Below are 18596 nucleotides of genomic sequence, written 5' to 3' on the forward strand. Positions count from 1 at the left end.
TCACAGGTTAAATTAATGTAGAAGTCATATATATATATATATATATATATATATATATATATGTGTGATATCCTAGTAGCAAAAAATGTGTTGCCTTATGATGAAAATACTCTGGATCAGAGATGTTGTAGAAAGTGTAATTTATTTAGCAAATAAATTATAGTTGTCAACAAATTCTGTTCTTTTTAATCCCTTATCCAAGTGTACATAAACCAACCAAGTTTGTGCATGAAGTATCTTCATGACTGGGCTACTTGTATATAGAGGCAGATGACTTGGCATCAGTTATGCATTATGAACTTCTGAAAAGTGTGCTTTACATTATGGGATACTGAAGCAGTTGTTTGAAGTCATCAGCTGTATTATACAAGTAGCCTTGTCATGTAGATACTTCACATACAAACCTTGTTTGCTCACACTTGGGTAAAGCCCAAGTCATGAAGATACTTCACATACAAACCTTGTTTGCTCACACTTGGGTAAAGCATTAAACAGGAATACAATTTATGAAATCTTATATGTCTGTCTCCTAAGGCACTTCTTACTCTATCAATTTCCTTTATGTATCCTCAAGAGGTGTAGAGGATGTTAAGAGTACTCCACAATAAATTTACATTATTACTAATCTCCTATCAATAATTTTCCTTTAGATTAGCCCATCTCTTGTCAGTACATTAATAATGGCATATCATTTTAAATGTAAATCCCAGTCATGAAAGGATCTATCAACCTGTAGTATGTTAGTACCTCAGGTGAACTAAGATTAGTTATCTGTAAGCCCTGCTCTACAGTTTCCAGATTATCAAGCAACTTCAGGCCTTTTAATAAGCAGGGTAAAGGTTGTACAATAGATAATAAAAATTGTCTACATCTAAAGACTTTCAGAAACATCCATGCACATTGAATGGTTAGTGTTATCTGTTCCATAACTTGTTGGATGGAGAATAAGTACGCTATCCACTTGATAATAAGCAACCTTTTACTTTATTAAGAAATGTGAGACTTCAAAATGTGTTCATATTGCATATATAGTAAAACACTAAACATAATATATCTAATTATTCTTACATGATATTAAAGCAAAAGTATAATATTAATTTTATTTTCAGGTATCCTGCCAGGCTCTTTGTTGGCGACACTTATTGTTATTTTGCAGGGATGACTTTTGCAGTTGTTGGTATTTTAGGGCATTTCAGTAAAACTATGATTCTGTTTTTTATTCCTCAAGTAATTAACTTTCTTTTCTCTGTTCCTCAGTTATTTCACTTTGTACCATGCCCACGACACAGGTTACCTAGGTAAGTGACTTTTTTTTTTGTTTATTCTGTTGATATGTGTTATAAATGATAATAATTACACAGTCCAACACAATTTTTGCTGACTTTTATATGAGACTTGTTTTTTACTAATTTGGGTGCGCTGATTTCAAATATCAAACCCATTTTTCTCTATCACGTCAGGTTTTTCCTCTATGGCATTTTCTTTTTGTTAATTTGTAAGTTTTTGATAGTTTTAAGGAGGTAGTACTATTTAGAGGATCAAAGAAATCGATTTTTTAATATTATTTTCTGAAAGTATGTACTTCTAAAAATCTGTTCCTAACTTTTTATCAAGAAATTCGAAAAATTCCCGAAGATATAGCCTATTATTGCAGATCAGAATCGGAGCACTCACTGCTCTTGCTTGTTAGTAAACGAATAAGTGTGTAAGAACCTGCAACGGCACGTACTGGCGCTTTGAATGCGAGAGAGGCCTAACTAAACAAAAATAGCAATCATCTACGTGATTTTTCGGTTCACGCCAAATCATTGGAATGCCAAAAGCTAATTTTTGGCATTTTCCCTTGCTCCACTGTTGTAAATTTTCTACACATGACTTACACACTTTATTTGGAGCCCATGACTTGTCCTGATGATTTTTACGTCCAAGTATGCAAAGTACACTTTCTTAATGAAATCAGTGATATTTGTCCTTTCACTGGGAACAGTAAAGCTGCCACAAATGTAGCAGAAGGAATCTACACTGTTGACACAATTTCGAGTAGTAGACATGATGTATTTTCTTCACTGCCGACTAACATGCAATTAACAAGACAAAAAAAACAGAGACTTTATTGAAACATTATAAGCGCTCATCATACTTTCACGATCGATTAACGATTGACTGATTTCGATCGTTCTTTGTCCACTATGATGCATATAGCATTCATTTATTTTAGGCAGTTGTCATCACCTACTTTTCATCACCTAAATGTATTAGGTCGGTTATCGGTCTCTCTCGCATTCAAAGCGCCAGTACGTGCTGTTGCAGGTTCTTATGCATTTATTCGTTTACTAACACGCGAGAGCGGTGAGTGCTCAGATTCTGATCTGCGCACCGCTTTGAATAATAGGCTATATCTTCGGGAATTTTTCGAATTTCTTGATAAAAAGTTAGGAACAGATTTTTAAAAGTACATACTTTCAGAAAATAATATTAAAAAATCGATTTTTTTGATCCTCTAAATAGTGCTGCCTCCTTAAAACTATCAAAAACTTACAAATTAGCAAAAAGAAAATTCCATAGAGGAAAAACCTGACGTGATAGAGAAAAATGGGTTTGATATTTGAAATCAGTGCACCCAAATTAGTAAAAAACAAGTATCAGATCATAATCGGCAGAAAAAAAATTTTTTTTTGTTGGCCAGTGTTATCAATATGTTCATTATATCTCACTGCTTATTAATAAAAGAAATGAAGTGGGAAGGATTTAATAAAATAAATAATAATAATAAAAAAAGTTGGAATACCAGCAAAATATTTTATCTGGATTTATTCTGCAATGTAATTTATTGAAAAAAAGGATTGCTTTTGAGATGATAACATATATCTTAGTTCAAAAGAGCAACTTTTTTCATAGTGAACTATGAAACACATACTACAAAGCGAAACTAGACTTTAATCCAAATGAATCTATTTACTGTGGTTTATGTGGATCATAAAATATTATGATGTCAGAACTGAAAAATCCAATAAATAAGATGAAAAATAGGAAAACACCCTAAGAAGACAATATAAACTTCTAGCTATACAAAAATGTAGGTGAAAAATTTAATGATCAACTTCTGAAATTCATAAGGAGTTTATTAAAAATAAGTAAGCAATTAAAACCTGACAAGTTTCATCCATCATAAGACTTACATCATCAGGGATAGTGGTACATAAAAGTTTTACACAACAAAAACCTATTAACAATTAATTACGCATTACATGTTTTTGATAACTTCACAACTATTAAATATAATTGATAAACCATAATACAAATGATAAATTCATTACTTTATGCATGTTGGAACAGTGCTAATTGTTGCTATCACATTCATATCACGTGTGCTATATTCAGAATGCAGCTGAAGTTTTCTATGCTCCTGCCTATTTTCATAGTTTTGGTCTTTTTATTGCTGATTTTCATGCCATATTTGTTATAGCTATTATTCAATTTAGTTAGTGAATTCGAGACTTGCACTAGACGTGTTTAGGAGTCCATCATCTGCATAAAACAAAGAGCTAAGTTTAACATCTCCAATTCTAATATCAGGCATGATGCCATTTTCCTTCATAATGTTATCCATATAGATGATGAATAAGAGTTGAAATAATGTGCATTCTTGTCTTAATCCTGATTTTACCTCAAACATTCTTTCTGTATTTCCTTCAATGACTGACTGAATATAGACTATGTATTGCTCTGTATAAGGTTCCATTCGCCTCATATAATTGTAATGTTTTGAAAAGGTGTTTTCTAGGCACCTTGTCATATGCCTTTTCCAGATCTATAAAACTTCAGTACAGATCCTTGTCATATTCCAACGATTTCTCAACCTTTCATCTTAAAGTGAAAATCTGATCTTGACAAACCTGTATTTGGCCTGAACCCAGCTTGTTGTTCTCCAATTTCTCTCCCACAATCTTTCTTATCCTCTTCAAGTATGTTTGCATAAATCTTATCCGGAACACTTAATAGAGAAATTCCTTTGTAATTCTCATATTCAGTTTTATTCCCTTTTTTATAGAATGGTTACTATGAGAGCTCTACCCCCAATCATTGGGAATACGACCTTCTGACCAGGCCCTCTAAACTATGCAGTGTAGCCACTGCAAAACTTTTATACCTCCATACTTAAGCATTTTTGGTCGAATATCATCTTATCCAGCTGCTTTCCACATTTCAAGTTTTTCACAGCATTTCTACTTACCGAAGTCTTCCTATGACTTTTGTTTAGTTACTTTTACACACAGTTTAGCTCTTTCATTTTTCTCTGTACTTTTTTAGCACATCTTCTGACTTATTTGTTAGGAACTTTTGGTATGCTTTCTTCCTTTACAGGACTGCTTCTTTAACTTCTTGTGTCCATCATGGTTTTCTTATTTTTTCTATCCTTGCAGACAGCTTCACCACATACCTCCCTAGCTGAACCAATCAATGTCTTCTTCAGAGTTTGCCACTGATACTCCAAGATTTAGTTCTTGTTCTCAATTTTTAATTTTTTCTTCAATATTGTTTCTATAGTCAAGTCTACAATTTACTTGTGAAAGCTGCTCAACTTTAATTCTTTTTAAGACTTTCTTTCATACTGTTCTTTTTAATGTGATATCCATTTTAATCCTGCTTAGTATTAAGTAAGTCACATCCAATTTCAAATCTTCTGTGCACTCTTGTATACTGAACAAGCATGATATCACTATTAATAATGATGTAGTCAATGAGGCTTTTCCTATTCTTGTGTCTTCTAACTTGTGCACATCTTTATGTTGAAACATGGTGTTTGTAATGATTGGTCCATGTCCTGAACAGAGGTCCAGTAAATATGTACCATTATTATTAACTTTGCCTTTTTTCTCCAAATTTTCCCAAAATGTTCCTGTATGCCTGGTGGGATTCATTTCTTATTCTGATGTTCAAGGACTACCTTTTCCATTTTCTTTGTCAGCTGCCTGTTCTAATGACTCAAAAAATTCCTCCACTTGGAAGAACCTTCTGTGGGACTATAGGCAAAAATAAATTTCATTGTCCATGTTCCCATTTTGAAGTTTGCCCACATAACTCTACTTTAAACTGCCTTCCAATCAAGAAGTCAAAAATTATTTAAAATATTAACTGATATACCAAACCAGCTCTTACAGTCTTTTCAAGAAATATATACAGGAAATAAAATGCTAGTCAAATTAGAACTAGGATGTATCCCTATAACCTCTACTTTTTAATACACACATAAATAAATTTATAACAATCTGGAAACAGCATAACTCATTTGGAATACAAATAAACCCACAAAGATAGATACTATTAGTTGCAGATGATCAAATTGCTCAAACATTCTTCCTGTATTTCCTTCAATGACTGACTGAAATATAGACTATGTATTGCTCTGTATAAGGTTCCATTCACCTCATATAATTGTAATGTTTTGAAAAGTGTTTTGCTAGGCACCTTGTCATATGCCTTTTCCAGATCTATAAAACTTCAGTAAAATCATCAAATGAAATTTTAGAATAGTATAATATGAGAATATCAAAAGTAAAGACAAAAATAATGGCTTTTAAAGAAGAAATCCAATAAGAAGTAAAATAATGATAGATAATAAAATATTAGGAATACCTGGGATGTGACATCATGTGAAAATGAAAAAGATATAAACATCAAAATATCAAATTTTATTGAAGTAAATGGGCATGATAAATAATATATTTAAGCCATCCCTGGTACAAAAACACACTAGAATCAGACTATTTAATTTCTTGTCTAAACCAACTTTATTATATAAAAGTGAAACATGAACTATAAAAAAAAAAAAAAAATGAAAAATGGATTCAAACAACAGAAATGAAATTTCTCAGATACCTGGATATACCAAGATATAACAAATGGAGAAATTTTACAATCCGTGAATATAAAACCAAATAACTATAACAACTAGCCAGCCTGGTTGGCCGAGTGATCAGCGTATCCGCTCTCCAGGCAAAAGGCTGCAGGTTCGAATCCCGTTGTGGGCATGGATGTTTGTGATTGTCTGTGAAAGTACTAGTGGTGGTAGTTGGCAATAGATAGTGTTGGTGTTAGATGATGAAGGTTGGTGGAGTAGTGAGACGAAGAGTTGTAGAGTAGATGCCCTCCCTCGATGAGTCTTTGGACTCCCTGGAGGTGTGATGTAATAATAATATAATAAGAAGAAAATATAAACAAAAATGGCCTAGAACATCTAAATCGAATGGACAATAGCAGACTGCCAAAAATACTATATGGATATAAGATAAATGGAAAAGAAGAATTGGAAGACCAAGGAAAGCAGTGTAGAACAGGCCACAGCCTAAAATCTATGAGAAAAAGGTGAGATTTTAGCATGCTAAATGACTTTTGGGGGGGGGGGAGATCTTATATAGTAGTAAAAGATTTGAAAATAAGGCCAAACTTTGCCACTAGTGTTCGGCTCTATTTTCAGGTGACATATATTTATCGATCTGAGATATGTTGAATAACAATGCAAATACTGGACAGAATGAGGAGCAAAAAATGGAGAGTGAGTCATAATAAATATCAAGTCATAATAAATAAGAAGATATAAGAAAAGAAAACAAATGTTGGTTATGGGAGAAGGAAGAGATTTTAAAATGAAAATAAACAGGATATCCTGCACAAATGGTCACCCATGGCAACCACACAAAGGAAGATGGGTGTTTGGGCAACCAGAGAGAGAGAGAGAGAAAGAAAAAAGATTGAATGATGACCTAATCAAGGGAGTTGAAGAATGTTGGTATTGGGAAATCATCAACAGAAAAGGAATTTGGGTCTAATGGAATGGAACAGATAAGGATACCTCGAACCAAAAAATAAGATAAAAATAAACAAAATGGTTATAATAGTGACTTAGAAGACTTTTTTTTTTTTAGTTTTTTTCCCCTTACAACAAAATAAGTTTTTTTTTTTTTTATCATTTTTATTGGAGCTAGTTCTGATAGTGAGAGGCAATAGTCCAGAACATAGGGGGCACATTGCAAAAGTAACTAAAACAGCTCACCAAATCACTTGGCTTCTGAAAAATATTTTAACATGCAGAGACGAACAAGTTGTTGTTCCTCTGTATCGAGCCTTGATAAGACCCCATCTGGACTTCTGTGCCCAGCTATGGGCACCAGGGTTTCTTCATGGTGGGGAGGAAGTGGAGAGGGTCCAGAGACGAGTGACCAAGATGATAGCAGGTCTGTGGAATGAACCTTATGAGAATAGGTTGAAGATTTGTGGGTTGCAGAAATTGGACGATAGGTGAAGGAGGGGTGATATGATTGAGACATTCAAATTACTGAAGGGTTTTTATAAGATTGATCCAGAAGATATTTTTGAAAATATGACTGGTGGTGGGAGGACTAGGGGCCATGCATGGAAGCTGGGCAAGAGCGTGGTTGACAAGGGTGTTAGAGCTAGGTTCTTTACTTGGAGAGTGGTAAATGAGTGGAATAAGCTTCCAGAGTCTGTTGTGGGTGCTACGACCGTGAATGAGTTCAAGGCAGGGTATGATAGATACTGTGTGAATGTTGAATAGTTGTTCTTGACATGATGTTAGGGCCTCCCTCGATGAGTCTGTCGACTCCTTGGAGTTTCCCGGAACAATAATAATAATAATAACATGTCTCCCATGCAGAGAGTGTCCAGTCTTCTTGCCAAACATGGTCTCAACAGTGTTTTCCACATGCCATTACTCAGACTCCTCCTTCAGGCATAAACCAAGTATATAGCAGCAGAATTATGTGCAAGCTGATCAGACAGCTTCCTATGCATTACCTGATATCAGATTCAATCCTATGTAATATTTTGATGTCCAAGTATGTTTGGCTTTGCCTTGAATGTTCTTTCATTGTTTTAGACTAATAAAACACTGCAGTATTAATTCAGTTAATTAGACTGCAAAATTATTAATATTGCATTATTTGTTTCTTCAAGTGTCATCCCCTAGAAGGAGGTTGGCAACCATGTCATGGAACCTTTTTCTTTCTTTTGCTGCTCTGGAACATTTATGGTATTATTTTGTTTAGCAGGTGTGAATTTTTGAAACTTGTTTTAAAGTCAAAAACAGTGATGATTAAAATGTATTGGGAATTAAGTTTTAGACTTTTTTTTTTTGATTCCCACTCGTGGAAGTTTGTAAACTTATAGTACATTAATATCATGAGAATGGGCTGAGGTTTTATCACCACATCATTATGAATTTCCTGATTTTTAGACACACACACATGTATATACCCTCAAAGAGTTTCAGGTTACTATGACAGTGCTGCATGATTAAGCTTGTTATTACTAATCTATCAACAATTGATTGCAAATTAGTCTGTATTTTGGTCTTTTAGGCACTTCTGATTAAATCAATCCACCTAAATATTTGTCTTCCTCTGCATCTTTTTCCTTCCATATTAGTATCAAATACCTGTTTTGCTAACCTTTCTTCTCCCATTCTGTTTAAGTGACCTTACCACCTTAGATTAGGTCTGCTAAAACCTGATATCTTCATTTTTAATGTGATTCTGCCATTGATGCCATCTGTTCATTCATTTCCCTTTTTCTCAGAACATTTATATCTATGGTTTCTAATCTTTGATCATATGCTTTATTTCTAAAGTACTTGATCTGCTAGATTAGTGTTTTGCCTAGTTTATCTCTTATTCTACATGACTTTATTCAAGTGGCTCCCTCACCATACAGCTTTGCTTTATGATGTGCCTGAATAGCTGAAATATTTTAATTGTTCTATAGGTTCTCTGTTGAAAATGGTGCTGAAGTTTTCTTTATTCCTACCTTTTTTGTAGTTTTTATCTTTTCATTGCCATCTTTCATTCCAAATTTGTTATAGCTGTTATTCAATTCAGTTAGAGAATCCTGAGGGACTTGCACTGGATGTGTTTAGCAATACATCATCTACATACTGCAAAGAGTTAAGTTTGATATCTATGATTCTAATATCAGATTTATTGTGACTTTCTTTCATAATGTGAGCCATGTAGATGATGAATAAGATTGGAGATAGTGTGCACCATTGTCTTACACCTGATTTTATATCAACCCATCTTCCTTCAATTCAAATTTCGGACTTAAATATAGCTTACATATTGCTCTGCATGATATTCTGTTTGTTCCATATAATTGTAGTGTTTTGAAAACTTTATTCTGGCTACCTTGTCATATGCCTTTGCTAAGTGTACGAAACTTGTGTGTGTTTTAGTGTACTCTAGAAATCAAACATGGAATCTTTTTTTTTTTTTTAAGCCACTTCATTGTGATGATTAATGCCCAAATTTCTTCTATCCACATTACCAAAATTTTTCTTTCTCTCCACCTCAGAATTATGTTTTCCTGCCTTTATGACTTCATATGTTAAAGGTGATTATCTACAACTGCTATTATATCAACTATTGTATACAATTACTACTATATCCCAAAAGTTTACTTCAGAAATAATTACCCTAAACAGAAGTTCGACATTTAAATATCATCTAGAAAATATATTGCTGAAAAATTAAAAACTCTTAATAATATAATGCATGAACTTGCAGGTACTTCTTGGGGTCCTGATGCCAACACACTACCTCACTCTCTTTGGTTTATTCTATAGCAGAGTATTGTGCTTCTGTGTGGTTGAATAGTGCACGTGCTTCTTTAGTCAATGTCTAACTAAATCAAACTATCAGGATACTCTGGTGCTATAAGATCTACTCCTGGTACTAGCTCTCGGTAATATAATCCCTCCCTTGCTTCGCAAATTAGCCGTAAGTAAACTATGGACAAAAATAATTGGAAACAATTCCTTGCCTATCCACCAAGACATTTCCTTCCATACCTCACAAAGACTGAAATCCTGTGTGAGTCATGGAGAGAGTATTGGCTTCAACATACCTCCAATATTTCAAATCCAACATCTTGTCTGGAGGACTTCAATTTCCCTAGTCATGTATGGACCACTTTAAATCGGATCAGAACAGGACATGGGAAATGTAATTTCCCATTGTAATAAATGGAACTGGTCCAATACTTCAAACTGTGAATGCAGAAGTGGGATTCAGATTATCAATCACATTGTGTTTGAGTGCCCTATCTACTTATTCTCAGGCACTAAACTCTCATTTCAACCTATTGTACCCCTTTTAATATGAATTTTACAATTGCTTTTATGCTGTTTGTATATAAGATGTATGTAATATCTTGAGACCTGTACGTCATACACTAAATAAGTAAAATCTACAACTGCCACATCAGAACAAAGGAAATGGGTTTTAATGTTGCACCATTCCTTTGACAGAGCTGTATTAGCAGAATCTAGACATGTTCCTCCTCTCAACATCAATGGATCAAGAATGGGACTGCCCTTCCTACCCTGTATTTCTATCTATATCAGCATATAGATTTAATTAGGACAAAAATCAATGCTCAGCAACTTGGGGTAGAAGTGAAGAAGAATTGCAGAGCAGGCTGCCAGAGTATAGAAACTTTGGTTTCTGTTGCTCAATGTAATCACACATGTGGAGTATGTCAGAAGACACGATGCAGTAGTGAGAGCTGAACTGGTTGGTAGAGTGGTTAGCATACCTGTTTTCCAACCAACAGGTTGCTGGTTCAAATCCCCTGCAGGCATGAATGTATGATTAGTTTACCTTATGTGCTGCTATAACCTTTGATATGGTGCAGTATAGTATATCCTTTGCTGTCCTTGCACAATTAAACCATACATCATCATCATCATCAGCAGCAATAGTGAGAATTATAGAGAATAGTTGAAGATAACTGTAGAAACCTTACTATAGGACTTTGGATTGAGGAAGCTTGACCTGTAGTAAAGAGAAGAGCTGAGTTAGTCATTATCGACATATAAGTGAGTGCTGGGTGACCACTTACTACTCTTTATCATGAGAAAGCTGCTTACTATGCTGAAAATCAAGACTTATCAGTCAAGAAAATCAAGGTGAGAGTCTTTGGGAAGAACACCACATCATACCAAAATTTACCTTCACAGCTGTACTCTTTGAAGGTGTATGGTGTCAGAAAAGTTATATTGTGTTACTAGGCTTTGGACTCGCTCAGGCTGATTTCAAGATACTCTCTATGCATACCTTGCAGGGCACGCTGACAGCACGAAGTATGAAGGGGGGGGTATAAACACCTAGAACAAAAAATGATATTAAAGCAACTGATATAACCACAAGAAAGGACATACGAGGATATAAGAACATACCACTAGTATGTTCTTTCTTGTAATTATATTATTGCTTTAACTTTACATTCCCCCTTCCCCCCCAGTTGTACTTACCAGAAAATTACTTCTTGAATCCTTGTGCCTGGAGTTGAATAGCACAGGGTGCTTAGGCCTTTTCTCGTCCTATATGTGGAATTATAGTACATAGCACTGTTTACAATGTGAAGTTATCTCCAATAGCAGGGTGGTGGTCTCATGCTGAGCAGCAAAATTGATCTATCTAAAAACATTCACAAGCTTTCCATGCCATAGCAAAATTTGAAACCACAGCCTGTTGGTTGGAAAGTAGGTACGTTAGTCAACTAGCCAACCAGACTGAGAGTTGTTGAATTTTTATTTGTATTGTTTGCTATGATGTTTGAAAGGTGGAATTACTTTCGTACATTAAATATGGTATGCCTAAGACTGTTAATGATATTAAAAAAAAAAAAACATTTAGCCAAATTACTGGACAAAATATTGTTTGTTGTCATTGAACAATTCTTTATACATATTAGAAAAATGATGGTATTTTTAAAAACAGTGCACTCACTAGCTCTCATAAATTCTATTGCTGTTTGTAAAGCATTCAACACCTAATCAACTACCATGGATGTGACACATCATAGGCAGAGTTGCAATGCATTCAAACAAAAACCAAATCCAATAATTTCTTTTAATTGTGATCTTTTCTTCTTCTCCCCTTTTACTGGTAATGTTTTGAAATTAGTAAAAAGAAACTTCCATGGAAGAATATTTTCATGTTCCAAAGGATTAATTCCTGTATTTATGCATTAAATGAAACAGAATAATGTCAGAGTTTTGAGTTTCTTTCATTTATTATTATGATTACAATCAAGGAATTAAATATATTGAACCAGGAGAAAGAGAAACTTTAGAAATGTTGAATGATTTGTGAATAATAGAAAAGATTCATACACTTCCCAAACTAAATAATTTTTTTTTTTTTTCAGTGGTGTCTTTTTGGAAAGAGACTTTAGTCTTCTATTAAAAGGCACAATTTGCATGTCATGCCCATTTTGTAATAAAAAATTACAAAATGAATACGAATTCATTTTGTAATTTTTTATTTCATTTTATTAACAGGAAATTGGCATGACATTTCTTTTTTGTAATTTTTATTTGACACGTATAGTACACAAATAGACATAAGTACAACTGGAATTATATAATATGATCATGTTATTTTTCATTTTATTATTTCTGTTTTTTGTAAAAGTTATGGAAAAGTTTTATGATTGCATTTTTTTTAAATTTTATTTATTTTATTTTATATTTTTAAATTTGTAGGTATGTTAAGGAAATTGATAAAGTGCAGTTTAGCACATTCACTTTCAAACCTTCCATCCTTCATCCTCTTGGGAGGTTTGTGATTAAAGTGTACCATATATTAGGACTTATTCAGTATAAAGAAAATGTTGGGGAAGATGGAAAAGAGGTAGAATGTAGTAATTTTACTTTAATCAATTTGGTCTTAAAACTACTTGGGCCGCTTCATGAATGCACACTGACTACATACCTGCTGGTTATACAGGTAAGCAGATGTTTAGTAAGATGTTTTTGATCCACAGTATTACTTATGTAGATTTGTATGATTATTTATGTTGGGGTTAAAGAGTAGGGGCATGTACTGTGAGTGATAGACTTGCAGACATGTCACCACACACACACACACACACAGACACAGAGAGAAAGAGCACACTTTCCATTCCATTGTGTGGCCTTGATAGTTCCCTTTGCATCTTTCCAGGCACAACCTTGCAGAATAATTTGCAGCTTGATTTTTACTGCTGTTCAGAAAGCCTTCTGACACATTTTATCCCTGTCCAGCCTGTTGAACCATTATACTGCTGTACCTTCAAATGGGAGAAAACTGGGGCTCCCTGCATTGGCATACCCTTGACACTATCACTCACCCAACCTCTTCTTCATATACACAAATGATCTTCTTTCGCTGACCTTAAATTCTATCCATAGTTTTGATTGATGATAACACTGTCCATCCTTCTACTCATGTGATAAACCTTGCAAAAGTTTATCCTAATCTTCAAATCTCAAAGCTTAAAGCTCAAATATTCTAAGCTTCAAGAATTTTTACAACCAGTGCTCTAAACACTGATCGCTGTACTCATCTCATTTTTCAGTAGAGCGATGACAACCAGTGAGCTCTTTTTTCTCATGAAAACAGACTTTAACCTTAGCATTTCTTCCCTTTTCTTTGATGACACTTGGCTCAGCAGTCAATATAAGATCTCTTTTCTGACACAATGCTAACCATTCCTGGCACACACATCACTTCTATAGCAGCCCCAAACAATTTGGCATCCTTTGCACTGAAGACATTATTTTTCATCTGTCTGGCTACTAATACTGTACATATCCAAAATCTGCTTAACCTTCAAATGCTACTCCCACATTTGTGGTGGTGCATCAAATACTTTTAAAAATTCTTGATGCTGTCCAGAAGGAGATAGTTTAGGTAATTGGTCATCCCCCCCCTCTCTGTCTCTCGTTCTCCCACCACTATTTCACAGATGGTCAGTTTCTGTATATTTTGTTTTTTTCTACAATTGTTCTGTGAACATTGTTCAGTAGAACTGTTAACTGTTATTCCCCACCATTTCTGCTAAACTACTGAATCTGCTTCACATTCTTCTTTCATTTCATCAGCATCTCTGTTCTCTGGAACAGTCTTCCCCATGACGTATTCATCCCTCCACAAAATACAACATCCAGTTCTTCAAAAAGAACATCAACATTTTCCTTTTCTCTTAATGCTTGCTCATACATAGCATCATTTTGCTGTAAATTCTTCAACTTCTTGTGTGTGTGCGCGGAAATAAATTTAAAAAAAAATGAAAGAAAAGTGTTCTCTGTAGTTTATCATCTGTGCGATTTGTGGACCTCATTAGTTAAATATGTATGCCATTTTAGGTGCAAATGAATTGGTTTTGCCATTTACATTGAATCTTTCTTTAGGTACCCAGCATGTTTAACTTGAACATGACTCAGTGATAGCCACATTTCATCATTGATGATCAGTTATCCCTTGCTGTGGGGGATATATCAAGTAACCTATCATCTGATGCAAAGTTTTTAACCATATTTGTGCCTTGCATTCGTTCAATGTATCTTCTTTAAATTCTTTGCATATTTTGCTTGCTCCTTGTGTAGCAATTATGCCCAGTGCTTCTTTTTACTTTTTAAATGAACTGCACTTCATATTTTCTATGTATCAGCTGACTGTGAGGTTATAAACTTCTTTGTAAAAGAAGGTTTAACAGCAAAATGATAGCACTACGTGATTAAGTTTGCATTATTAATAATTTCCTATCAACAATTTTCCTGCAAATTAATCTATTACTTGTCAGTCCACTAATATTGTTATATCTAACATTTCGTTCTTTTAAGGCACTTCTGACTGAATCAATCCACCTAGACCTTGGTGTTCCTCTCACTCTTTTTCCTGCCATCTTGGCATCAAACACCTATTTTGCTAACCTTTCCTCACACATTCTTAAATGCAAGCAATGTCAAGATCTTTTCTAATGCTTCATTTTTAATATGATTCTTTCATCTGTTCAGACCCGTAATTTTTCTAAGAACTCTCACATCTATGGTCGTTAATCTTTAATCAAATGTTTTATTTCTTACTCAACTCTCAGATCCATAACTTAAAACTAGTTTGAACACTGTCTTGTATACTGCTAGTTTACTATTTTGGCTAATTTCTCTCTCATTACATATAAATTTATTCAAATGGCTCTCCATCATATCAGCTTTGCTTATTCTGTTGTCTATTTCCAGATTTAACTTGCAATCTTTGCTAAAAACTGGGTCCAAGTAGCTGAAATATTTTACTTGTTCTATTGTCTCTCTCTCTCTTCAGAATGCAGCTGAATTTTTCTCTGTTCTTGTTAATTTTTATAGTTTGTCTTTTTATTGCTGAATTTCATGCCAAATTTGTTACATTTATTATTCAATTTAGCTAGAGAATCCTGAAGGATTTGCACTGGATGTTTTTAAGGAGTACAACATCATCTGCATAAAGCAAAGAGCTAAGTTTTACGTCTCCAATTCCAGTATCCAGTTCAGTGACACTATCTTTTATAATTATAATGTGATCCATATAGATGATGAGTAATAGTGAAGATAATGTACATTCTTGTCTTACACCTGATTTTACATCAAACCAACTTCCTATGTTCTCCAACTGCTGACTTACAACTTAAATATAGACTATTGTATTGTCCTGAATAATGTTCCATTTATCTCATATTACTGAATGGTTTGAGAAGCTTTTCCCCAGGATCTTGTCATGTGCCTTTTACAAAACTCAAGTACAGATCCTTATCATCTCATGTTTTCCTACCTATTTGTCACAAAGTGAAAATCTGATCCTCACAGCTGCTATTTGGCCTGAATCCAGCTTGTTCTCCCAGTTTCTCTTTTGCAATTTTTCTGAACCTCTTTTCAACTATGATTGCATAAATCTTGCCCTGCAACACTTAGTAAAGAAATTCCTCTGTAATTCTCAGATTCAGCGTTATTCCTTTTTTTTTTTTCTTTTTTTTTTCTCTTTTTTTTTCAGATGTGATCTATCAGAGCTCTACTCCAATCATCTGGAATTTGACCTGACCAGGTCCTCTGAATTATGCAGTATAGCTACTGCAATAAAAACTTCTACATTCTTACCAATGTCTTTCCATGACTTTTGGTTAGCTACATTCACTCTTTTAGGACATCTGCTGATTTATTTGCTAGGAACTTTTGATATGCTTTCTTTTTTGCCAGGACTGCTTCATTAACTTCTTGTGTCCACCATGGTGTTCTTATTTTTCTATCCTTGCAGACAACTTGACCACATACCTCCCTTGCTGAATCAATGTCTTTTTCAGAGTTTGCCACTGAGACTCCAAAGTTTGGTTCTTGCTTTCAATTTGTTTCATTTTTTCTTCAGTAATGTTTGTATAATAGTCTACAATTTACCTGTGAAAGCAGCTCAACTTTAATATTTTTTAAAACTTTTTTGCATAGTATTCTTTTCACTGTGATATTCAATTTTATCCTACTTGATGGTCACTGCCAATTTCAAATTCTTTGTACACACTCTTGTATCCTGAACCAGCATGAAGATATTGCTATCAACAATAACATGGTCAGTAGGATTTTTATTATTTCTTGTCTTCTCTTCACTTGTCTACATATTACTCATGTATAGCTGGAAGAATTTTCCTCCATTCTTACACATATGCAAACTGTTAGAGGGAATTGAAAACATGCAGAGCAGAATACAATTCACAGACAAAATATACTTATCTTGTAGTCTTTGTTGCTTTTTTGCTTTTGTGTAATATAAAACAACTAGCTAGTCCATCTTTCTATTCAAATTCTTTTAAAAGGGCATCTCTCTCTCTCTTTCTCTGTAATTCTTAACTTTAACATGTACAAATAATAACCAGGTATTCCCTTTTAAAGAGTTGACAATATCATTAACATACCATTAATAGTAATGGCTTCAAAACAAACTCTTGTGCTTCTTTTACAGCACTGGTCTTCATACAGTTCACTAATATCAATCAGACAATCTATCCAATCTATACATCTGCTTTCATCCACCTACTTTAATACCTAGCTTGTAATACCCAGTTCATCTGCCAACTTGTCATGCAGCATTCTGTTGAACAGCTTAGCAAAATCCTAGAAATATTGCTGTATATACACATCTCCATTATCCATTACATTTATCTCTGTTATAAAATGTAAGTAAATTATTAAAAATAAGGACATCACCTAACCATACATATGCTGACCATCACAGAGAAAAAGAAAATTCTATATTCTTCACTTCTGTCTCCTATTCAAGACATAAAACCTTGAATCATCTGTTGCTACTGTTTTAGTTTTATGAATGTCTTTAATACTAAACTGTATGTTAAATGCATTATGTTGTTTCTTTCAGGTAATTTGTAGCGTCATTGCCTTTTTCATCAGATATGGACTATCTAAAGTTTTTTATGATGTATAGATTATGATGAACAACAATATTTCTTTATATACATTAAAGAACTATGTGAAAATCCAAAAGCAAATTGTCTGCTAAAATCAAAGAACTTTAATTGTGTTGTGTATATATTTTAAGCACCTTTGTTGTTTGTAAATTGTGGAATAAAATTATATCTTACGTTATATTTCTTTTTCTTTTTGCATACTGCTTAAAAACATTACACTGGCATCTCCATGGAATTGAGGCTCATAGGCCTACACTAACCATCAGTGTCTATCATATTGCTCTTTTAAAGTCATTCACTGACATAGCACCCATAACTGTCAATACATTGCTCTAGCAATGACAACAACTAGAATACGTTGCTCTAGCAATGTATTCTATTCGTTGACCATTCTCCAAGTAAAACTGTAGTCCTTAAACACTGCTCTCTTACTCAACTTCTAGATGATCCTTTGCTCTCTCTCCCATCCAGTCATGTACTGGAAAGTTTTTTAGTATCTATTCTATAAAATCCCTTTAGTGATTTATTTTTCTATCATATCCACTCTTTTCTATCAGCTAAACTGTGTAACTTACAAATCTTGAGTCTATTCTCATGAGGAGCACTCCATAAACCAGGCATTTGGTTACTTGCCTGTGAATCCTCTCCATTTCCACAACCAAATCTGTGCACAATAGTACAGGTGTGGTCATATTAAAACCTTATAAAGAGGGATTATTTATTCATGCCTGGCAGTGTTTTTCTTAACACCCAAGATCCTTTGAGATATTTTGTCCACTTTATGAGATATCCTTTGAGATATTTTGTCCACTTTATGAGATATCCTTTGAGATATTTTGTCTGCACTATGTCCTCTGAACTTTAATTCTCTGTCTAGCATTACTTCTAAATCTCTATTCTCATCCATTTATTGGTCAAAAAGACCATTTGATTTCTGTCTGTGACGTGAGGAACCTTTATCTGGTCTCTTTCAACTAAACGTGAGTTAGCTGGTCTCATACAGAGGTAGGGAGTTTTCTCACCCATGAATACTTACAAGAGATAGGATCCTCACCGCATGTCGTAATGCTCATAGTTAACCATGAGTTACATCGTGGTAGTCAACCTCCTAGATAGGAGATGGCACTTTTATTATTATTATTATTATTATTATTACGGGTATCTCCATGGAGTCAGTAGACTCATCGCGGGAGACCCAAACTAGCAAAACAATATCTGTCATATCTCTTCTTGAATTCATTTACAGACGAAGAGCTCACAACTAAGTCAGGCAATGAATTCCACTCATTCACCACCCTCCAGGCAAAAAACCT

At 34.1% G+C, this 18596-nt stretch overlaps 1 protein-coding gene across 1 annotated transcript in view; it reads left to right on the top strand.

Moving 5' to 3' along the window:
• Alg7 (Alg7 dolichyl-phosphate N-acetylglucosaminephosphotransferase) overlaps nt 1-17461 on the top strand; it is a 73019-nt gene extending 55558 nt beyond the window's left edge. The window contains exons 6-8 of the mRNA XM_090413220.1: nt 1110-1298; nt 12563-12806; nt 17235-17461. Coding sequence (XP_090269346.1) covers nt 1110-1298; nt 12563-12806; nt 17235-17300 — 499 coding nt within the window. The 3' untranslated portion in view covers nt 17301-17461. The remainder of the gene's footprint in view (nt 1-1109; nt 1299-12562; nt 12807-17234) is intronic.
• Nucleotides 17462-18596: the final 1135 nt, after the last annotated feature.

Source organism: Typopeltis vanoorti, chromosome 23 (assembly GCF_054136105.1).
Source record: "Typopeltis vanoorti isolate ZY-2024b chromosome 23, IOZ_Tvanoo_1.0, whole genome shotgun sequence".
Taxonomy (NCBI): Eukaryota; Metazoa; Arthropoda; class Arachnida; order Uropygi; family Thelyphonidae; genus Typopeltis; species Typopeltis vanoorti.